Genomic DNA, 22966 nt, shown 5'->3' on the forward strand with positions numbered 1-22966 from the left:
AATAACAAATCTCAAAGGATGAAACTCCAGGCACAAGTATTTAAAAAAAAAAAAAAGAAAGAAAACCTCCCCAGGTGATTCTAGTTTGCAGCCAAGAATTGAGAATTACTACTCTAGGACCTGGCTGTGACTTCTGCTCCCAGGCCAAAGCCAGTAAGGCCAGATTTCTAAAATAAAATAGGGATCTGCCTCAGAAGACTCCGCGTGTCAGGACTTGGACTACAGAATGAGAACATAACGTATCTTTGAACTTTTAAAACAGATTTGAAGGGGAAAAAATGAAAGAGCAGCTCTACACAACAGTAAATAAGCTGAGGTGTTCTGCTCCTGAAGTAAAGCTTTCTCTTACATCACCAGTGGGAAAAGGTGCCCCCAGCTTTCCTGCACACATCATGCTCAGCACTAGTAAATGCTCGATAAGTATCTTTGGGGTCTTCACCCAGAGAGCTCCATGATCAGCCCACCCCTCCTGGGAGGAGGCCTACCATGGAAATATATTCAGCAGCTTAGAAAAACTGTGTCAGGTAACTAAAATCACTTGATCTTTCTGAATCCTTCTTTTATAATATGACCAAACAATACGGAATCATCAGCAAATACCATGAAACAGAAGCACTGAGGTGGACTAAGGAGAAATAGAAGACAATCTTCAAAATACTAACTGTTGTCTTCAGAGATATTTAACAGGATATTAAATTCATGAGTCAAAAAATCAGCTTCTCTGAAAAGGAAAGAGAAGAAAGTATCTGGAGATTAAGAATATGATTATTAAAATTGGAACTCTGAGGAAGGGTTGAAAAGCAAAATGGACAGTCCCAGAATCCTGAATTCGTGATACAAAAGGTAGTGAAGAATATCTCAGAACATAGAGCAAAAACAAAAAAAAAACCCCAAAGAGATGAAAAGTGAATGAAAAATTAGAAGTCTGGGATAATAAATCAAAGATAGACAACATGTATCTAACCAAATGTGTAACGGAAGAAAATTTCCTAGAGAAATAGAGAAGAACCTTAAGATTGAAAGGGCCAGTTGATAGTGGCACACAGGAATAAGGAATGCTTTTTCACCTAGATAGATCCTGGTGAAATTTCTTCTTCCTTCCCTTCCTTTCCTTCTCTTCCTTTCCTTTCCTTCCTCCCTTCCTACAACTGAAGTATAATAGACTGAAAATATTATATTAGTTTCAGGTATACAACATAATGATTTAGTATTTTTATACATTAACAAAATGATCACCATGGTAAGTCTAGTTCCCATCTGTCACCATACAAAGGTTTTACAGTATTACTGACTACATTCCCTATGCTGTAGGTTACATCCCTTGACGTTTATTTTCTAACAAAGTTTGTACCTCTTTATCTCCCTCACCTATTTCACTCATCCCCTTACCCCTTTCTCATCCCCCTGTTTGTTCCTGTATCTGTGACTCTGTTTCCGTTTTATTTGTTCATTTGTTTTGTTATTTAGATTTCACATGTAAGTGAAATCATAGAGATTTATCTGACTTATTTCACTTACCATAAATACCCTCTAGGTCTATCCATGTTGTCACAAGTGGCAAGATTTCATTCTGTTTTTTATGGCTGAGCAATATTCTATTGTGTATATATCTGGTGAAATTTCTTCATTCCATAACTTAAAACAAAATTTGGAACTCTTCCAGGGAGAAACAAGCTATATGCAAAGGAATGCAGATCAGAATGACATCTGACTTATTTGTCACACTAAATACAAAAAGACAATGCTTTGAGCATTGTCTATAACTATGAATATTTTGAACCTAAAATTCTATCCTCAGCTAAATTATCATTTAAGTATGAGAACAAAAATAACTGTTTGGAGTATGCAGACTTGTGCTCTTTTTGAAAAAAAATAACCACAGGAGATTCTAAAACATCACAAAAAATAAAGCCAAGAAGTGAAGACTCAAGGCATAAGAAACATTAGTGAGCATAAAAGTAATTTCTGTAACATGGCAGCTGAAGTTGGATCCCTGAAATGGTAGAACTAGAATGTTAAAAATAATAATTGTTTAACAATATGGAAGTAGGGTCTGGGTCATTTTAACAAAATGAGGTGCAGATGGGAAGTGAAGGGAAATGAAGAGGGCAAGCAAATTGTCTAAAATGATTTTCTTATTCAAGGAGAGATTATGCTAATTAGTTCACATTGGTAAATCTGTGTGTGTATACTATTGAATGATTCATTTAAAATTTAATGGTAGGTACTAGTGAGAATAGCATGTAGAACTTCCAAACCACCCAGTGTGGAGTGGGGAAGTAAAGAAACAAGGAAAATTTGACCAATCTAGTAAAGGTAATAAAGAAAAAATAACAAGAAAACATTATGTAGGAAATATGAATGAGATAAAGTCATCTATTAAAGGCAGAAATTCTCATAAGGTTAACACAGTGATGATAACAAAATCTAGCTATGTGTTCTTTATAAATAAAACACCAAAACCCAAAATGGTCCAAAAATTGAAAATAGAGGAAAGATTTCATGTATGCCCGTGTTGAACTCTGATAGAGCTATGAGAGTTTTTTTTATTTTGCTTTTCATGTGAAGTATTTATGAATGTCCTGGCAAATTTTGTCCAGTAAGAGAGAGGAAATTCTTGAACCTATTTTATTATATATTTTCACAAAATAATGTAGTATGGTACTTGTGTCTAAAATGGATAGTTTAGTCTTTCAAACACTTTGGATTTATATGGCTCTTTTTAAAAAGGTATCTTCAAGTCTTTGAGTAGAGTAAAATCTTAGTAGAAAAAAATCTTTTTTGTTCTTAAAAAAACTAAGCCAATGGACCATTTATTTTAGATTAGTATTTTAAAAAAAAGCTCCATATCAGTAAAGAATTTAAATACTTCTTGGCATTTATTAAAAATAGGAGTACTAGTATATTTAAAAAGGAAAATTCCTATAAATGAGTGAAAATTACTACCATTTTCCTTAATGCCCTGTTTTCAGATTAATCATTAAATAAATATTTGCTTTCTGGCCCTGAACTGTGTGTTGTACACACAGTTGTACACACTGTGAGGTACAAAATAAGATACTGCCTTTGCCTGCTTTGATTTTTATTCATACTTTGACAGCTCTCTCTGTGGAGCCATTAAGTGGTTTCTTACACCAAGTTCTAAAACATGTTTCATCTGGTATAATTTACAACTAATTGCAGGAAAATAATCATAGCTAATAGCATTCATTGAGTTCATCTCTGTGTATCCACAGGTAACAGTGTTTTCACATAGTAGCCACCCTGACATGTAAATGAATGCATGCCAGGTATTGGGCTAAAAGCTTTCATTCAGTACCTAATATAATACTCTCAACAATTAGAAATTAGCTAACGTTATTTCCCCTATTCTATAGATGAAGAAACTGAGCTTTGGATAATTTAAATGACCTTGCCCAAAGCCACAATTGTTAAGTTGGAACTGGAATCCAGGTCTGACTAAAGTCTGGTGTAAAGAAAGTGGTGAGGATTTGTGTTGGTATCGAATTTATTTGCTGTGTGTATGCTTCCTGTTTAGACTAAGACGTATAACTATTAGCATAAATGTTACTCTGTTCAAGTAGCCAGGTTCTATGACTGCTCTCAGTTAGCATCTGTCCCCTCAGTGCCATGAGCAATCTTCTAGTGGTATTTGTTCATCATAGTACAAAATGGTACGGAGGAAGATAGGAGGTAGTTTGGGGAAAATTTGACCACCATGCCTGAGGGGAACAGTTTCTCTTCTAATCAGTGATTAATATGCCTCTCCTGATTGCAGAAATCCATCTTCGGATTTGCCTTTTCAGGGGGTCATTAAGATCCCACTGTCTCTTGGATGCTCTGCTCTGTTAGGCAGGAGATGCAGGCAGAGAGAAACTCCCTTGGCATGAATTAGGCAGCAGAGAAAACCCTTGCCGAGTAGGAGTAACCTGTCACAACCTGGTTTTCTCTGGCTAAATGGCCAGTCTTGTCTAGTAGTAATGCCATTACAACATACCCATTCAGATCCCCATGACCCAGTAATTGTTTCGGGAATGAGTGCAAAGCTATCAGACACCAACTACTATAATTAGAAAAGGGAAAAACAGACACTTACCAGAGCTACTGTCTTTAGACTGGAGCGTTTACAGCACTTTTTTTTTAGGTTATGGAGCCTCTTTTTCAGCTTTGCTTCCTAAAATACAAATTATACAGTTTTGGGGTTCTTGCATTCCAGTTTTTTTTCCCTTACTGCAGTGCACTCTTTCCTTTCCCCCCCTGTTTTAATCGGAGTACAAATTGCTGTCAGCACATCGAGTTCATGTGCCAGCCACATTCAGAACAGGGTGTTCTGTGCTCTTCAAAACAAAATTGCTCTAGGGCAGTAAGAGAACAATAAGTCAGAGCTCCAGTTTAAGTGATGTTTTGCAGCAGAACAGGCTCACTTGATGTGGTTATACTCGGATTGCACAGCAAGGCTCGGGTAATTTGGTTTGGTTTGACTTCGTGGGGTTTGGAGGACCTCCCCCCTTTAAGTTAGGTAGAATTTAAGTCAAGAGAAAACGTCCCTTTTTAACTTGTGTATTTCTTTCTCTCCCCCAAAAAATCCTAAGTAGAAGCATCCTGTATGTACTTTTATTCTCTTTGGGCACGTCATAGATCATTTACTTCCTGTAAATCATGCTGGTTGGAATTAGCAACAGACCTCCTGAGCCCTAGAGGCCAAGCTCCCAGTGAGTCATGATGGTTATTATTAAATATTTATTAAATGAGTATTTGCAGTAAGTGATACAAGGTCGAAAGCAACCACAGGTCTTCCATAGCCAGAGCTGCCATGGTTTTCTTTGGTGGCAATTGTTGAGACAATAAAAAAAAAACAACAAAAAACTGGATCTATAGGAGCCAGGCACGTCTGCATCTGTCACCACGACTGCCCTGCTGTGGCAATCGGCAGGCATTTCTGTAACTCCAAGGTGGGGTGTGAGTTCTTGTCAGTTGTCTTGTACAACTTGTCACACCAGTATTCCAATTTTAGAAACCAGTTAACCTAGCGTTTGCTACTTGTAGATGTAGAGAACCAATGGACTCTATACTCCCTGAGGCTGTGATACCTCCTCTTGCTCTGACATTCCAGATAATGTCAGGAGTAAAAGGTTTTATATATATACGTAAAGACTGCTGTGTGTGTGCACACGCATGTAGATCAGTTTATCAATTTAAGATTTTTACGGTACTGTAGGTGGTGCTTGTTCAGGTTCAACTTAAAAGAGATTTAATAGAAAAAACAGATTAGTCTCTATATAAGGTAGTATTTATGAGTTATTGCAAATGTTTCCCTATTATGTGGCCAGAAACATTGGTTCTACCATTTATTGTCTTAGACCAGCTGCAGTGAACTTTTTTTTTGCTTTCTTAATTATGCCTTAATTATAATTTGACTTGAACTATTTTTTTTTTTGCTTGCTTGCTTCATTTATCTTTCCCAGCATGTTTATTAGTTTATTAGTAGCCAGTCTTTTCTTTTGCTAATGTGAATGGTTATCCCATGTAAAGGGAACGTCTGAAATTATTTATATAATTTTAATATCAGGTACATGCATCAAGCTGAAAACTAGTCTAGGAAACTGACACACAGGCAGGAATCCTTCGCAGAGTCTGGATTTCCTGTTTTGAAAACACATTCAAACTTGATCAACCAAAAACCACAACGAATGTACTGATAGTTTCCTCCCCCACTAAATGTACTCTCCTTCAGGGAGGAAAACACTTCTAACAATAAACCTCACACAAAAAGATCTGTCAACTAAGTTGTGAGCTACTAGGATGATAAATCTCAATGTTTGAGATATTCTACAATACATGAGCTGAAATTCACTTTGCTCAGCAAATCTTTTTTCATGAAAAAAGTGTTATCACATTAGTCTAAATTAAATATCTTGGGCAGATTTAAAAATATTTAAGAACACAAACTTTTCAGAACTCTCAGATTCTTTAGAAATACCAGCTTTTACTCTAGTAAAAATATCTTAAGCCTAGGATTCCCTGCAAAACCCTTCTAATGTGTATGTATTTGAAAATAAAGTTGAATTTATTTTGAAACTATTTACAATTCAAAAGAACTCTCACTGTGCTGCAAGCTAAGCTATATTTTATCTAGAACATTCCAAAAGTGAGTTAATAGTCATCTGCATTTATGAGTATGGGACATAGAACAAAATTTCCATATGTCAGCACCACCCTGAGAGCCAGTCTAGCTCTTGCCCCTGTTTAGAGGGTCTGACTCAAGAGTCAGGCCTTCTTTAGTTTGGCCCAGGCATCTTCAGCTCCATCCTATGACTGGAACAAATTGGGATGGTATTAATCCTAGTGATTTAGTAAAGGGTGGAGAAATTCAAAGCGTAAATGTCCATGTGACATTTCGGCCCCTAGTGTCTGTGCCACTGCTGTTTACTCTTCAGGGTTTCTCTCATTTCCTAGGCCTGGGCTAAAGGTAACTTGATCAAATGATTAACTACAGGAATTAGCTTTGAAGCTGGTTTCTGGTCTGTGTCAAGAGTTATATTACTGGGTCATAGAATCATAGAATTTTAGAGCTTCAAAGGACCTTTGAGATCAAGTAGTTCCAAAGTAGAGTAAGTTGGAATTAAATTTGTATCTGGAGAATAATTGTCTCATGGAACAAGTATAACAGAACAAGTGATTTTTAGTCTCTAAAGCAAGTTATCGATCTAAAGTAGACCAACCATTGGGTGGGATGAATTGGGAGATTGGGATTGCCATATATACATTACTAATAAGAAAAAAAATATCAAATTGTACACTTTAAATATATGCAGTTTATTGTATGTCAGTTGTATCTCAATAAAAGTTCTTAAAAAAAATAAAGTAGACCAACCAGTCTTAGAAAAGAAGCATTTTAAGAATTAGTTACATTTGGATCAAGGCCATTATATTACAGAAGTAGGAATAAAGAATTTTCTTATGAAAGACAAATTATTACATTGCTTGTTGACTGCTGTGCTGTCATACAAGCCATCCATTTTTCTTATTGAGTAAAAGATCTAAATGGAAAGGAATGAATATCTGTAACATTAAATGTAGTTGGAAAGTTTCAGAGAATTGTTTATCCCAGAAGAAAAAGTCTAACTAATCAAGAGAAAAATACACATCTATATGTTTTTTTCTGTTTTATATTAACATAAATACGAAATTACCCTGGGAATGAGCTGAGTTTGAGTGCAGTGGGGAAGTAGGCCCTGAGAAACTGACTTCTTAACATTTCAGAGGAGGTGGTTGAGTCCTTTGATTTGTCAAGTTATAGTAGGCTATTGATTCCTTCACATTTTACATTACTCCACTAAGGGATTACAGCTATGTTAGTTATTGATGATGTTGCCTTTGGGTTTTCCATTTTTATTCAAACATATTTGTGAATGAGATTAAAACTCTTAAAGAAAAAAAAAAGCTTCTGTATTCAGTCAGCTCTTGCATATCACTGGGGAAATAGCCATTTGGTTGTTTTTCAACCAAAGCATCTGAAGCCAAGATGCAGTTATAAATGTTTAAGCCTTTATATGCTTGATATTAAATTTCTGTCATTTTGATAATTACCTGTTAAATAATCTAGTATTTCTTGATCTTGTATTACAGGTGAGGAAACCTCTGTCATATAGTAGGTTTAAGTTAAACCTATGTTTCCACTTTATTATCCTTTAAGCTATCTTATTAATGTAGTTATCAGTAATTGTAAGTTTAAACTTAAAACAGAAAGAAATATGATTGCCCTTAAATTTCCAGACTGGGTGGACTAAGCGTTGACAAGACATACCACATATGTCTCTAGATGAAATGAGGAAGGGGAACTACTCATTTATCACCTTCCTCAATTAGCCAGTCACGAGGAGTAGCTCTGTTGACTGTCCTGTCTTCCTCTCCCTCAGTCCACCTTGAAGGCCGCTGTGGTGGAAGGATGTTTGATTGCAGAGATGTGGGGTTCATCGTTGGCGAAGGAGAAGACCATGACATTCCAATCGGAATTGACAAAGCCCTGGAGAAAATGCAGCGTGAGGAACAATGTATTTTATATCTCGGACCACGGTACGCAGCATACCAGTTCAGTAAATAGTGAAGTTATCTAAAGAACAGGGATACACTTGCTTTTTCAGTCCACGTTTTGCTATTTTCGGTGAGGTTCATGCCAACGGTGGGAACTATTAATTAAATCAGGCTACAGGTAGTCACGGAGTTCATGGGGCTCATCATATTAGAGATGGGTAAGCCTGTTCACTGGATTGATGTGTTCAGGGTAGGCCTGACAGGCAAGTTTGGCGTTTCTGTTTGTTTTGCCTGCCATATGGCCAAAACAGGAAGCTGCTGGCCCTTTTCACGTGATTCTCTTGCCCCCCGCCCCTTTTCTCTGCATTAGGCAGGAGGCGGTAGAACGTGGAGGTCAGGAGTAGAAGCAGCATTCGGATGACTTATTACCACTTGAATGTGTGCCACCGGTTCCTATACAGACTCCCTGAAAAGAGAGTCTTCTTCCTGGATCCAAAGGCAGCGGAGATGACTCATTTTTGCCTAAATGTTTCCCATCCTAAGGATATCCATTAGCACTTCCAAGCTTAGAACTATCAGACACTAACAGTCTCTCTTGTGAAAACATGTTTGGTATTATTTTTAGATCTAAAATTATACCATGAATCCAACCCTTCTATCTTGAGAAATGGACCCTTGAGAGAAACCAGGGTGTTTTGATTCTGTTTGTGTGAAAGTGCATCTGCTTATCTCATGTCTCTTCCCTCTCTGGACCCTGGGATTTCAGTCAGTAGGATTTTGAGTTATTGAGAATCTTGATGGCCTGCACTTACCAATAGTAATATTGTGCCTTTTGTACAACGGCTTGCCTTTGCATAGCCTCAGTTGTAATCCAGTGGCATATTTACCTTTGCCCTGACACTTGAGCCATAATCATATTTCTCAAGTGATGTTTTAGTCATACCACTACCCACTTGAAAATCCTTGCAAAATGCTCTACACCTCGAACCCTTTAGAGCCTTCACTGAGGCACCTTTTAAATACCTTCTTTTTCTCTGTCTTATTCCTTTTTCAACTAGTATATTCCCACCTTAGTGTGTTTTATTTACATTTACTATGTATTTGTAGTTCACTCTTAGGTGAATCTGTTTCTTCGTATAAGGAATTTTTTAATTCAAGTGGTGCATAGAGAGGCTCTCTCTTCCTATCCAAGTCATATCTAATTATTTTTAACCCAGCATTCCAAAGTTACAGTCGTTCTAAACTCATATAAAGAGTGGTAGTTATGTCCACGTGTTTTCAGATTTAAGTTCTTTGAGGATGAGTTCTGTATACATCATGAGCATCATATAATATTATGAGTCAGTTCATTACATTTTAACCTAGCTGACAAACCAGTTGTGGGACTAGATGTCTCACGTTTAATGGCAAAGAGAAACAGGAATTATCCTTATATTTATTAATGCAGATAGTTCCTTGCAACTTTAAATTGTTATATGATTAGTGATTTTAAAAAAATGCAACTTACCAGCTGTGTGTACTTGACTCTCCTAAGCCTTAGTTTCCCTCACAAAGGTGTGGAGGACTGAATGAGAGAATGCGGGTGAAAAACGTAGCAGTGCCTGACACACCCAGACCCTCAGTATATTAGCTATTACTGCTGTTGGGATGACTCTCTCTCTCTTCCATTTTACCCTCAAGGTAAAGGAAACCCTGTTTTAACATATGGTAGATTTTTCAGGCATAAAAGTAGTTGACAAGCTTTCATAAATTACTGGGTATGAAAGTTTTTTCATATGTTTTATGGAAATAATTTAGCAGTTAGAAAGGAATGTGTTATTTTTCTCGCCAAGATATTGCTTAGCATGTTGAGGAGTCATATAAAGCACAGAGTCTACAACAGGAGCCTGTCTGTCCACACGTGCGCTGCACCAGATGATCTGTGTATGTAGAGAAGCCCTGCCCACCGGGTGTGCCGTGAGCATGTGCAGTGAAGTTGCTTCTCTTACCAGGTTCCCACTTACAGACACATTGCATCTGAGTGTGGCTGTAACTATGGCTGTTAACAAATATGTGTTCCTCTTCGTGTCATCTGTATTTCATTCAAAAGATCTCCCGGGCATATACCTTCTCTTTTATTCTGATAGACTCCTCAGCAGGGTGTTTTCATAATGAGAGATTCATGAAACACTTCTAGAGAAGCCATTTTCTCTCTTCTCATCAGGACAATGTTTTTAATATTGTTTTAAACACGGTGACTAATCTTTTTTGTTTTAGGTAAAGTATAGCTAGTTTTAATTTTTTTTCTTTTTTCTTCCTTTCCTTATCTTCTGTCCTGCACCAACCCCAAACAAAAACATAGGCTGCCCAGAGCCAGAGTATCTCATTATGAGGCAGTGTGGGTCGGAAACTAAACAATTTTCTGGGACCCACAGAGTCTGAATTTAAATCCTGGCTCTACCACTGCCTCTTTGACTCTCAGGAAGCACGCCTCTCTGAGCCTCAGTTTCTTCATCTGTAAAAAGGGAGCAGTTGCTAAGAGCAGTTGCATACAAGGTGCAAGTGATTCTTGTACGCACATAAAGGCTTAATAGTCATTAGCGGTCATTATTTGTATCTTTACTCTCAGCAGGTACCTGTCAGTTTAAGACCATTGATACTGGATTCTTTCTGTTACTGTAATCCAGCTGGTCTTTTGGTTAAGCCTGGAATTCTCTTCGTGGTGTCTGTCTTTCAGTCAGATGAAGTTGTGTGCCCTGGGTCCTTCTTTGCCCAGCCTAATCCAGCGTAAATCAGACAACTTTCTGTATAATAACAGGATGCTCCCAAAACAGTTTAGTGTGAGCTTACGCCTCCCCAGGATTGTGTGTTCCACATACGTCTTCACAGAATCTCTTCATTTGAACCCAGGAAAGACTGTAGAAATCATACCCTCCCTTAGTCTTCTTTAATCCCATTGATGATAACCAGGACAGTTTGGTGCCTCCCTTGACCTAAACCCTCGCACTTCTCGCCCCCAGCCATGGCTCTTTTTTTTTAAACTGCTCTAAGGCAGCTTTTCTCATCCTCAGCGCTGTTGACATGTAGGGCTGGATATTTCTTGGTTTGTGGCGGGGGGATTGGGGAGGGGGAAGAGCTGTTGTGTGCATTGTAGGATGTTTGGTAGTATCCCTGGCCTCTACCCACTAGATGTCAGAAGCTGTGACCCCAAATCTCTAGACGTTGCTAGATGTCCCTGAAGGGAGGGGGATTAAAATCACCCCTTTTGAGAGCCACTGGTCTAAGGCAAGTGCCAGACCATCTGTTGGATTTGTACTTGTTTAGCACAGGGCTCCAAATATAACATGCTATCAGTAAACAGATGCTCAGTAAGGACTTACCTGCCTACCTGATTCCCAGCAGTTAAGGAATGTTCTTTATTTACCAAATTGCAGAAACAAAATAGGAGATATATCAGTCTGAGAGCTCAAAGTAGAAAACTAGTCACCACTGCCTACAATTGGCCACTGGTAATTATGTCCTGTTTTATTTCTTTGCTGAAGATACCCTTTGCCCTGTTATTAAAACTACCACACCCCATTCCTACCAGCTCTCACTGCATCTCTGTGCCTCTCTCTGGCTCCAGCTCCCATTTTCTTGTGTAACAGTGGAGGTGAGTAAGCATTTTCTTCCTGAAAAATTCAGGCAGGGAGTAAAGAAGTGGTACAGATAGCGAGAGGAGGGTTCCCACTCTAGTCCTTTTGCCCCAGAGAAAACTGAACGTATTAACACATCAGCCTGGTTTTAGCCTGGTTTCAACCCATAGCCTGAGAGTTTGAGCTTACTAAGTTTTTTGCAGTGCCATTCCATATATTAAAGAGTAGTTTGCTTGAAACAGATGGAGCAGAATATATTCCAGTGAACATTTTCCTACTGTGCTCGGCATTGTTCTACATGCTGGGAAACCACAGAACCAGACAGACAGAGCTCCATCAGAATTTCCGTTCTAGTAGATGTGTGCTCTCTCGAATGCCTTGGATTTGTTAAAGTCTTAAATGGTCCGAAAAAAAAAGTTATATATCCCCTGTAATTTTATTCAGTAAATTTTGGCTAAGAAGTGTAGTGTTTTACAGTGTGATAGCCAGAGAGCTATGAGAATACAGTACAAAGTATCTCTCTTGATGAGGTGTTAGCGCTTGCTGGGTCTATTCTTTCTGGTTATCTATTTGTGTTTCCTAGTGTGCTTGCTAAAAGTCTTGAAGAAATAGTGTGAGGATGTGTATCCTTCCTGATGTGTGAGCCTTTCCCCCATTTATCTGACTGGAAGTGGTACTCTGGAAGGGGACAGCACTTTAAAGTTAAAAGCTTATTAAAACATACCTCTCCCAAACAGCACTGTAATGATCATAGTGTCTGTCTGCTCTTGGTCCTGATGAAGCTTCAGGGAACGCCCTTCCAGTCAAATAAATGTCTGTTTTATAAAAAGAACTAGGTAGAAAATCAAGCAGAGAAAAAGACAGTGACATTTAAAATCACAGTAAGCAAGCTGTGCCAAGCAGTACAGGTGTTGCATTACATATGGATATGAGGAAGAAAATGAAATGTAGCCTGGTTTCCTAAAAACCACAGCAGTGATACTTGGCACTGTATCTCCTGATCAACATCTGGTTTGTCTTCAGGGTCTCTGATGTGTGTAGTTTGCAAATGATAGCTCTATGCAAATGCGATGCCTCAAAATACCAAAGGAGGTGCCTGGAAATACACCAATTCTTTAAAGTTTTATTTTTTTACTCTCCATTTCAGATATGGTTTTGGAGAGGCAGGGAAGCCTAAATTTGGCATTGAACCTAATGCTGAGCTTATATATGAAGTTACACTTAAGAGCTTCGAAAAGGTGAGAAAATACCAACTTCTCTGAAATCATGATAGATTTCTTCTCCATGCACTTCCTGTAAATTAGTATCTTATATTACCAGGTGGTGTAGATAGATGGTATTTGTTTGTATATTGTGCTCTTCATGACCAAGTTTGTCTCCCGTCTCTGACGCTGCTACTAGAGCACAGGACACTGATACAGCACAGCTGATACACAACCAAGGAGCTCAGTGTTCTTATTTTGTTCCTGTGTGTCAGCCTTTTTTTTTTTTATTAACTTTTTTGGGTAGAAGCCAAGGCTTGTTCCCTTATTTGTTCCTAGACTTGTTCTTTTTGTACTTTTTTTCCTGGGTTGAAGACAAAAAGGTTCATGTTCTTGCCAAGCAGCTCCTTGGGGGCGTGGGGTGCAGTTTTCCAGGGCTGGATGGATCATACCCTTCATGGGAGTCATGAAGAGGCCTTCACTGTGGCTCCAAGTATTATCCAAAATGCAAGGGCTTTGTGGGCCACCAGGCTCTGTGGCAAGGGACACAAGGAATAAATGTGCTAAAACCCTAGACCTTTTCTTTTCATACCTGTCCAAGTAGAAAAAAGAGAGTGTTTGCCTCAGGCTCCAGAAATGGCACTCCTCCTTGAGCATATTTCCATCTCAGACCCGCCTCTGGAGGCCCCTGGCAGCAGCTTTCCTGGACAAACACAGAGCATATGCCTGAGCTAGGTATGTTGTCACGTCCAGCTATGTCCTCTGCACCACCAGAGCCCCACCCTTCCCCGAGAGCCTCAGGAACTGCATTTTGTAGACCTTTTTCATCCCCATATGCTATCTCCATGTTCCATACTTTAAGCTTTGGATTGGAAATGTGACCGTTTTTATGTTATTAGACTCAGCAAGCAAATCATTGTTCTGTAGGCCTATACTTTGGGCTAAGAAAGTCAGGGGAGGACTGCTTTGGGATCCTCCCTCAACAGTGATGTTCCTAATCATAACACATTCCCCAAAACAAACATGTGTTCTTGTCACAACCATTGCTTATTGTCAGGTAACATCTTCTGAAGTCCTGCTAGCTCAGTACTGATCCTCCAAAGCTGTCTTTATAGCACAAAGTAGTTTTTATTTTTAAATAGGGAGAAAATAATCTTTAGCATATGGTTATTTAGACCTTTGGCTTTCTTGTTTCCATTTTAATAAAGTAACCCCCACCCCTTCCCATCATGGCCCAGTGGACCTTGCACACTCAGGAGCCTTCTCACTGTAGTACACCACAGCAAGCCTGTGCTTGCATGGCCCCAAGGGCATATTCCAGGCTGCACTGCTAGGTATATTTGAAACCACATGATCAATCCAGGAAGATACAACAATTGCAAATATATATGCATCCAACAAAGGAGCACCTCAATATATAAGGCAGATGTTAACAGACATAAAAGGAGAAATTGACAGTAACACAATAATAATGGGGGCTTTAACACCCCACTTACATCAAAGGGACTGATCGTCCAGACAGAAAATCAGTAAAGAAACACAGGCCTTAAATGACACATGACACCAGATGGACTTAATTGATACTTATAGAGCAACCCATCCAAAAGCAGCAGAATACACATTCTTTTCAAAAGTGCACATGGAACATTCTCCAGAATAGATCACATGCTGGGCCACAAAGCAAGCCTTGGTAAATTTTAGAAAATTAAAATCATATCATGCGTCTTTTCCAACCACAATGCTATGAGATTATATTTGAACCATGTGACAGTGTGTGGTGATGTTGGAGGCAACGTGATTTCATTTTCTCTTTTGTAATATTAAGAATAGACTTATAATCCATAAAGACTGAAGCCAATATAAAAAATGCAAGGAGGCCTTGTTATTAGATTTTTAAATAAAAGAGTTCATTATTGTTTGGAATCAACATAGGGTTGCCAGAAAGACGAGTAACTCATTATTCACTTTAAAAAGGAGGAGGGTGACACTAGGAATATACCACTGTCTTTTGAATAGAAAATTTTATACTTACCCACTTAAGCTTCATAATTCTTATGTGGTAAATAGCACTGACACAGCCATTGTCATTTTCCCTAAAGGACACCATATTTTTCTGTTGACTCTTTATGCCCCAGCTGTTCATAATGAAAGTGCAGTTGTCCCTGGATCTGTGTCTGTGGTGGGGGAGAGTAATGATACACACAGTACAGATTACCAGGTGATCATGAAAGCATTCACATCTTTGCATCACCTCTGTCCTCCCAATTATGTTTTCCTTGAAATTCCCCAAGCGTGCATCTGCAAGTTGCTGCAGTCTGGAGGCTTTCGTGCATCTGGTTGTTTCAGAGTGGAGAGACAACTATATGACCTGAACTTTTTAAAGGGTGTATGAATGTACAACTGTGACTTGACTCCAATAGTGTGACCATTTTAGAGCTGAAAAACTGAGACTTGAGAGAAACTTGCTTAAGTTATAATAGCAGTTTAGTGGCGGAGTTTGCAGGAGGTAGATAAGGGGCCCCCCTTTCTAAAAATGCATTCTTTACTGCTGCTCCGCAGTTCATGTTCCTTACAGTATCATTGCCTGCACCTCCCTCTTGAGCAGCGTGGGTCAAACTACAGCTTTGTCCTCATGAAAAGTGAGTTCTAGCCTAGCAGTGCATTGGCAAGGGCACACAGTTTTAAAAGCCAGTATGTTCCAGAGTTAGGTATCCTCTAGGAGTGGCTATTGTTTGTTCTTACGGACATCAGATGATCCTTTTTCCTTCTCTGTTCATCTAACCATTGCCACACATTTATACAACAGGCCAAAGAATCCTGGGAGATGGATACCAAAGAAAAATTGGAGCAGGCTGCCATTGTCAAGGAGAAGGGAACTGTGTACTTCAAGGTATGTGAGTCTTTGTACAGTCCTTTACATCTCAAAGAATTTACTCAAGTATCAGTCAATTGGGCTGATATTCCCTATCCTGAATTCTATCAGTACCCTTCTGGATAAGAATAAACCTGACTTTTTACAAGTTTGTCATTTTCAGTGTTAGAAATGGTGAGACAGAATGAATTAATGTGACAAAAATACAGATGCCTCTTTTACACATTCTACTCTAGACTGTAACCCTCCGCAAAGTCAGAGCAGGTCTGGCTTGCACACCCACCGTGTATCAAAGCTTAAGACCTAAAGCATCTTGCATGGTTCATAGTGGGCACTCAACAAGTGTTTGTGGAACAAAACAAAGAATGAGTAGAATAATTGTTAGCAAGTGGTAGAATTCAAAGGGGTAAGTTTTGTATTTTCCTTCCCACTGTCTTGGGGAAGTCACTTAGATACATGATAAAAGGAAAGATCATGCACAGATTTCAGAAGGAACTGGCAGGAGGAGAGTATTCATTTCTTCTAATGGCCAAGGTGATCCCTGCCACACTTGCTTTTAGGAGTCTTCAGAAATTCCTGAATGACATTTGTCATTTATTGATTCTTGAAAACCCTTCCTTGTAATCTCCTCACTTAGATTTTTAAACCCCCAGATACAATAAAAAAAGAAACTGCACTTTGTTCAGTTCTGATCAGAATGTTCTATCCATTGCTTCCCCATTACCAAGTATTATATACCTTTTCCATGTCAAGCAGAAAGGGCTTAGTGCGGAAGAGAATGAGAGAAAGAATGGGAGTTTTGTCAAGGTTTCTTTTTTTTTCCTTGCCACTGTGATCCATGAGCAAAAAAAAGAAAAATTAGATGATGTTTTCAACAGCCTATGAAGCAGTGATAAATCAGTGTACTTCAAGTCTTTATGGAGAATCTGCTATAAGACATGTCCTTACATTGACAGCCTTGTCTAGAGGGAGGAGAGGCAATGTTAATCCACATGAAACAACTAGAGAATTATATAAGACTGTATAATCAACATAGAATTACGCAGCCAGAGGGCAATTTTGAGAGGAGCCCCGTTATTGGGCCATGAAGTCAATTTAGTGGAAATGTATTGCATTATGTAGTAAGGATACACTTACTGTTTCATAAAACTTTTGTTTAGTTGGGTGTGAGTGGGTACTAGGTCATAATTGAAAACACTTCTTACTGTGGGTGTAGATAATATATAATTACTTGTATTTATTTATAACTATTATATACACTAAAATAACGTATGGATCACCAGAAAGCACTAGGATATAGCAGAATGAGCTCTGAATTGAGAAGACTGGGCTTTATGGCTCCAAATGATTTAAAGTCATTTAAGGTCCAAAGAGGTTATTTTTTCATGTGAAAAGTGAGGGTGTTAAATTAGAAGACTCCCAAGTTTCTTCCCAGCCCTAAAATTCAGTGTGTTTCTGAACTCTCAAGAACAATCTTTGATTTTTTTTTTTTTTTAATTCTAATTGAGGTATGAGATACTTCTTTAACTACTCAGGTAAGAGTCCAGATGAATTATTTGTAGACCCAAATACCTAATACACTAGAATAAAAAGAAAAGTTTTTGTAAAATCCCTTAAGACCATACATATGTCCTACGCTACGTTTTCCTGTCTACTTGGAGTCCATAAAAGTCTTTAAATATATTTTTTATATTTCCCAAAACCTCTAAGAAGAATATTAACATTTGGGGGTAGTGGGGTTGCAGCTTTTGGCATTTGATTAGAATTACGTCAACTCAGTGTAATAAAGCAGCCTAGCTATTCAGAAGCTCTGATTGGTTGCTGGTGACTCAAATAATGTTGTAAAGCCACGTCATATAGCTGTGTCTTGAATATACAGAGAGATGGCCAGAATTTGTGATCAGCAGAAAGCAGTGCTAACGTGTCTGTACAGTTACTTAACTTTGTGACTTCTTAGCATCATAACTGCAGTAGTGATTTGTGTGTTTCATAATATTATGAACACTCTTAAAATTACTGATCTTTGGATAAAATCTGGATCAGCAGTCACACATACAGAACATATTTTTAACATGCAATCTGATAGACTCTTTCAAAACATTAGTCTATTGGGGGGAAATTAATGAAAGGTTCAAAACCACTGACCTAAGACCTTTCTCCCAGAATGTCTCTGAACATTTCATACTACTCAGAACTTCCCCAGGAGGCACCTTCGTAACTATAGGTAAAAGATCCCAACAGTGATCCTAGTTTTAGGTGTAAGGCTTCAGAAATGGTTGGTAGTGGGTTCCTATACACATTCCCTTTTCAAATGTCAGGGCAGGTTTCAATATGCCACGCTGCCTTCCCCGGCCTCGACTTTCCAGAGTGTTTGACTTCGCACCTTGTGCACCAGCAGAGTCCGGGGGTGTGGGCCAGAGCAGAGATGGCGTACATTTCCTGCCACCCACATGTTGGAGCTCCATTTTCACTGACCTGTCGGTTTGGTTTACACCTAAGTGGGCAAGTCTCTCCCCTTAGTAGGGTAGAATTGTAATAAGCTTTTTAAATGGGAGTGATTTTGGCGTTTAGAGTGTAAACTCCTCATATCAATCTCTGAACACTAAAGAGAAGAAAGGTAGGAGAGGACTCTCTTCATTTGGCTCTGAAAGTAATTATTAAGAACATTTAACAATATGACGTTCGCCAGGCATTGTGCAAGTCAGTTAAACAGACATGATTTTTGCCCTCATAGCTGACAGCATTCTGCAGGACAAGAGCATTAACTACCACACCTGGTTAGCGTTTCTCTTTTCTTGGAGGCAGACTGGTAAGAAGGCCGAGGACACTGCTTACCAAGAGGTTCTTGCGCCCCCTTGTGCTCCTTGGGGAAAAAAGCATTTCTAAAGCAAGCTAGTTAAGGATCATCTTTCAGCCATGGAACCCTTTGCAGACAAACCAGGCTTTGGTATGTTTTGACCACCATTACTGAACCAGGAAACCAGTGCTATGATTTAGAAAAGTTGTCTATGACTCCAGGATTTTAGGTTAAAAAAAAAACAACTCAAAACCTGCCTCTCTCTTTCCTTCACTCTCTTTTAGAACAGGATTTCTCAGCCTCAGCACAGTTGACATTTTGGGCTGTATAATTCTATTTGGTGGGAGGCGTTTAGCAGCATCCCTGGCCCCTACCCACTAGATGCCAGTAGTACACACATAGTCTTCAGTTGTGACAACTAAAAAACATCTCTAAACATTGCCAGATGTCCCCTGGGGGCAAAAACACCCTAGTTGAGAACTCCTGTTTTAGTACATCAGAAGCAGAAATAACACAAAGATCTCTGCTCATTAGAAGTTGAGATATAAGTAAAATTATATATACTATATATGAAAGGGCTTTCAAGAAACTAAAATGCTCTATAAATGTAAGGAACATTTATGTATTATGAAGTCTAATATTTTTAGAAACCATAGCCTCTGCCACTCTGATAGTTGGAACCTACTGAAGTGAGAGGATCTAGGTTTTTGTCCTCCCTGAATCTTTTCTTTCTCTATGACAATGTATTAGATAGAACGGTATTTGGAACACTAAAGATGGAGGAGGAGAGAGAGGAAGAATAAACTAGGTGTAACAGGGAAAATGCCTGTCCTCACCTAATCTAAACGAAATGACACTTTTCATTTTCACCCATACCTCCATTTTGCTCCCAGTGATTGAAAATCTTTTGATTCCATAGTTCTGTTCCTTTGACCTTAATGTTTACTTAGCACGCCTTCATTAAGGGCCTCCTTACATTAAACCATGGATATTCCAAAAGGGATAGGACATGCTTCCTGTCCCAAAGAGCTCATGATCCAGTGAGAGAAAAGACAGTGACAGAAAATTTTAATCTTGAGTAGTGGGCCTAAGGCTATGACAAACTACAGGCATAGACAGCCCTGACTTACAGTGGCGCAAATGTAATGCACATTCAGTAGAAACCATATTTTGAATTTGGGGTTTGAATTTTCCTGGGCTGATGATGTGATCAGCCACAGTGAGCACAGCTCCCGGCTCTGTGATCACGGGGGCAAATAACCGACACAGCCATTCTGGACCAACACAACCATTCTGGTTTTCACTTTCAGGACAGTATTCAATAAATTACATGAGATATTCAACACTTTATTTTACCTTTTATTTATTTATTTTTTTGGCACACGGGCTTTGTTGCTCCGTGGCATGTGGAATCTTCCTGGAGCAGGGATCGAACCTGTGTCCCCTGCATTGGCAGGCAGATTCTTAACCACTGCGCCACCTAGGAAGTCCTCAACACTTTATTTTAAAACAGGCTTTGTGTTAGATGATTTTGCCCAACTGTAGGCTACTGCCAGTGTTCTGATCACACTTAAGGTAGGCCAGGCTAAGCTATGCTGTTCAGTAGGTGAGGTGTAGTAAATGCATTTCAGCTTACCCTGGGTGTTTTGGGAGGTAACCCCTGCCCCCCATAAGCTGAGGAAGATCTGTACATTCAGACCCAGACCCTCCACTTGGAACTGGTCTAACCCCATCCTTATCACCAAAAATCAACATCAGGGCTTCCTTTCTACTGATGGAGCTCATTTTTATGCCAACCACTTGAAGTCCTTTATAACAGGAACATTCTTATAGATTTGCTCTGTGATTTTTCTCTTCTTAGTCACTGGGTGAGATTTGGAGTGTGTGTGTGAGGACACACAACGCTGCACTGAAGTGTATGCACTGCTTTAACTGTAGTAAATCCTAGTGACGTGATCTTAACGCTGTTCATTGGTCAGACATCGGATTTAATGTCCTAAGGGGTCTGGCTGCAATTCTTCCACCTGGCAGGACGTGTCATGTTTTCAAGCTTATGGTGACTTCCTACAGAGGGGACCCCTCACCTGTACCCCCATCTTATTTGTGTATTTACCAGCTATCGCTCCTCTCATTCATCCTACAGTGGCAGTAAACACATTGTCTCAGCCTCGTTATTTCTTTTTTTTTTCAGCCCCGTTATTTCTTGTATAGAGCATATATAATTCAAAGGAATTAACTACACAGTTTTTAGTCACAATTTTTAGAATTCTAATCAGGTAAGAGAGCAAAAATATGATTAAGAGAAAGCTCTTTCTCATCTAGTTAGGTGACTAACACCTGTGTGATTCATGTTTTATGGTTATTTATGTTGGATGGCTGCTATTCAATTATGTATATTCCCATTGTCTATAGATCAAAGGTCAGCACACCACAGCCTGTTTTTGTAGGTAAGGCTCTACTGGGATGCAGCCACACCCCTTTATTTATACGTTGTCTGTAGCTGCTTTTGTACTACTGATGACAGAGTTGAAACAGAGCCTGTTTGGTCTGCAAAGCCTAAAATACTGTCTGCCTCTTTATAGGAAGAGTTTGCCAACCCCTGGTTTAGATACTTAAGATTTGCTGGGTTTGGGACTAGCACTTGGAATATAGCATCTACCGTGTACAGTGCTAATCGTCACGAGAAAAGAGTAAAGGAAGTTCAAGTAAACTAGTGACACAGTCTACAACTACTCACCAGCCTTTTGAAAGTTTGGTAAATATTATTACCAAATAACGTAACCTAAAAGCCTGCTGCCCACCTGCTGAAAGGACTGCCCCCTGAAAAGGGTGAGATGGTAAATGCTGGCGAGGAGCATGACGGTGCCTGCAAGAGCCACCTCCTGAGAACAGGAGGAAATGATCAGATACCTTGGTTAGTACGAGGAGGTTGTTTCCTTTTGTGGATTTGCTTTTCTTGGGGAGGGCTGAGCTTACATACACTTCCTTTGTACCTGCTCCAGAGCCCGTACAGCAAGTAATTACTGGCTTTTCTCTCTTAGGGAGGCAAGTACATGCAGGCAGTGATTCAGTACGGGAAGATAGTGTCCTGGTTAGAGATGGAATATGGCTTATCAGAAAAGGAATCAAAAGCTTCTGAATCGTTTCTGCTTGCTGCCTTCCTGAACCTGGCCATGTGCTACCTGAAGCTTAGAGAATACACCAAAGCTGTAGAATGCTGTGACAAGGTAAAGTGTGTGTGTCTTTTTTCTCCATCCTCATACTCAGTCATCTTCTGCTTCCTCTCAGCCAAGCTTTGGGTTTTTCATTTTGCTTTGTTTTGTTTGGGATTATTTGTTTCTCAGTAAGAATTGGGAAATTCAGAAAGATTTTTCTTTTTACTACAGTCATACTTTCCTAATGCCTAGACTATTTATAATAATACATCATGAATAAAAGTTTTGATGAAATGAAGCAATTTTCATCCATGACCTTAAGTCTATGGCATTTGGTACCAGATTACACAATTTAATAAGAACAGATGTAACTGAAGCCTTTTAGGATTTCAGGAACAGACTGTGACTCCTCATGCAGGGATATATACAAGTCACTTTTCATTATAATCGTATTTATTCACTGACTAGGAATACACATAAATAATTTGCAAGGCCCACAAGCATCAGCATCCCTTGTTACATCTGTGTTAACATGTTAAGCAGCACCTGAGTCCTAGAAGACCAGGAACAGTATCATGTGCGATTCTGTTCTGTTCTGTGCTAGCTGATGCTTTTGTGTCAGGTATTTGGTCTCAGTGCACAGTGTATTTTATAAAAGCTCGTGACTGGATGTATCTTAAAGATAGACAAAGGGAACAGAGAAGACAAGCAACTGGTTCATACCTTCTTTGTAAGATTATTTTTGAGTTTTAAGATTTTGAGTTTTGTGGATCAATGTGTTCCCTATCATGTTATACCAAATTTTTGCCTGAGAAAAGACTGTTATTATTAATTAGATTTTAAAACTTTTGTACTTCTTTATTACAGAAGTAGTATAAAGTCATTCAAAATGTGGACATTATAGAAACATACAAGAAACTGAGTCCATTCATAAAATTCCCATTGACCCTCTCCCAAGACCACATTCATTCATTTCACACACACATTCCTTTTGTTTTTCCACACATAGAGTAACATGTATGTATATTTTTTAATGAGAATGTATGGATTTATAGTTTTATAAAACAAGGACATCTTTCTGCATCCTACCAGTTCATCATATAACTCTTCTTCATTCTTGTTAAAGTCTATATAGTATCAATTGTATGCATCTATCACAGTTTGTTTAACCAGTCCTTTTTGGTAGATTTCCAGGCTTTTGATGTTAGAAACTATATAGTGTCTCTCCTCACGTGTGTGGGATTATTTCTCTAGGATAAAATTCCTAGGAGTGGAAATACTGGGTCAAAAGA

The 22966-nt window shown here is 38.9% G+C and overlaps 1 protein-coding gene and 1 long non-coding RNA gene across 5 annotated transcripts in view; one reads left to right on the plus strand and one right to left on the minus strand.

Annotated features, from left to right (window-relative positions):
* FKBP5 (FKBP prolyl isomerase 5) overlaps positions 1 to 22966 on the plus strand; it is a 111304-nt gene that overhangs the window by 83408 nt on the left and 4930 nt on the right. For all 4 annotated transcript variants that reach the window (XM_057698701.1, XM_057698703.1, XM_057698699.1 and 1 more), the window contains 4 exons: positions 7920 to 8076; positions 12796 to 12886; positions 15657 to 15740; positions 21561 to 21746. In XM_057698701.1, the coding sequence (XP_057554684.1) occupies positions 7920 to 8076; positions 12796 to 12886; positions 15657 to 15740; positions 21561 to 21746 (518 nt within the window). The remainder of the gene's footprint in view (positions 1 to 7919; positions 8077 to 12795; positions 12887 to 15656; positions 15741 to 21560; positions 21747 to 22966) is intronic.
* LOC130831098 (uncharacterized) overlaps positions 7891 to 22966 on the minus strand; it is a 77395-nt gene continuing 62319 nt past the window's right edge. Inside the window, exons 3-5 of the long non-coding RNA XR_009047964.1 lie at positions 14883 to 15024; positions 13443 to 13553; positions 7891 to 8026 (exon numbers count right to left, since the gene is read on the minus strand). This is a non-coding gene — a long non-coding RNA (uncharacterized LOC130831098). The remainder of the gene's footprint in view (positions 8027 to 13442; positions 13554 to 14882; positions 15025 to 22966) is intronic.

This window comes from Hippopotamus amphibius, chromosome 11 (genome assembly GCF_030028045.1).
Source record: "Hippopotamus amphibius kiboko isolate mHipAmp2 chromosome 11, mHipAmp2.hap2, whole genome shotgun sequence".
NCBI classification, from domain to species: domain Eukaryota; kingdom Metazoa; phylum Chordata; class Mammalia; order Artiodactyla; family Hippopotamidae; genus Hippopotamus; species Hippopotamus amphibius.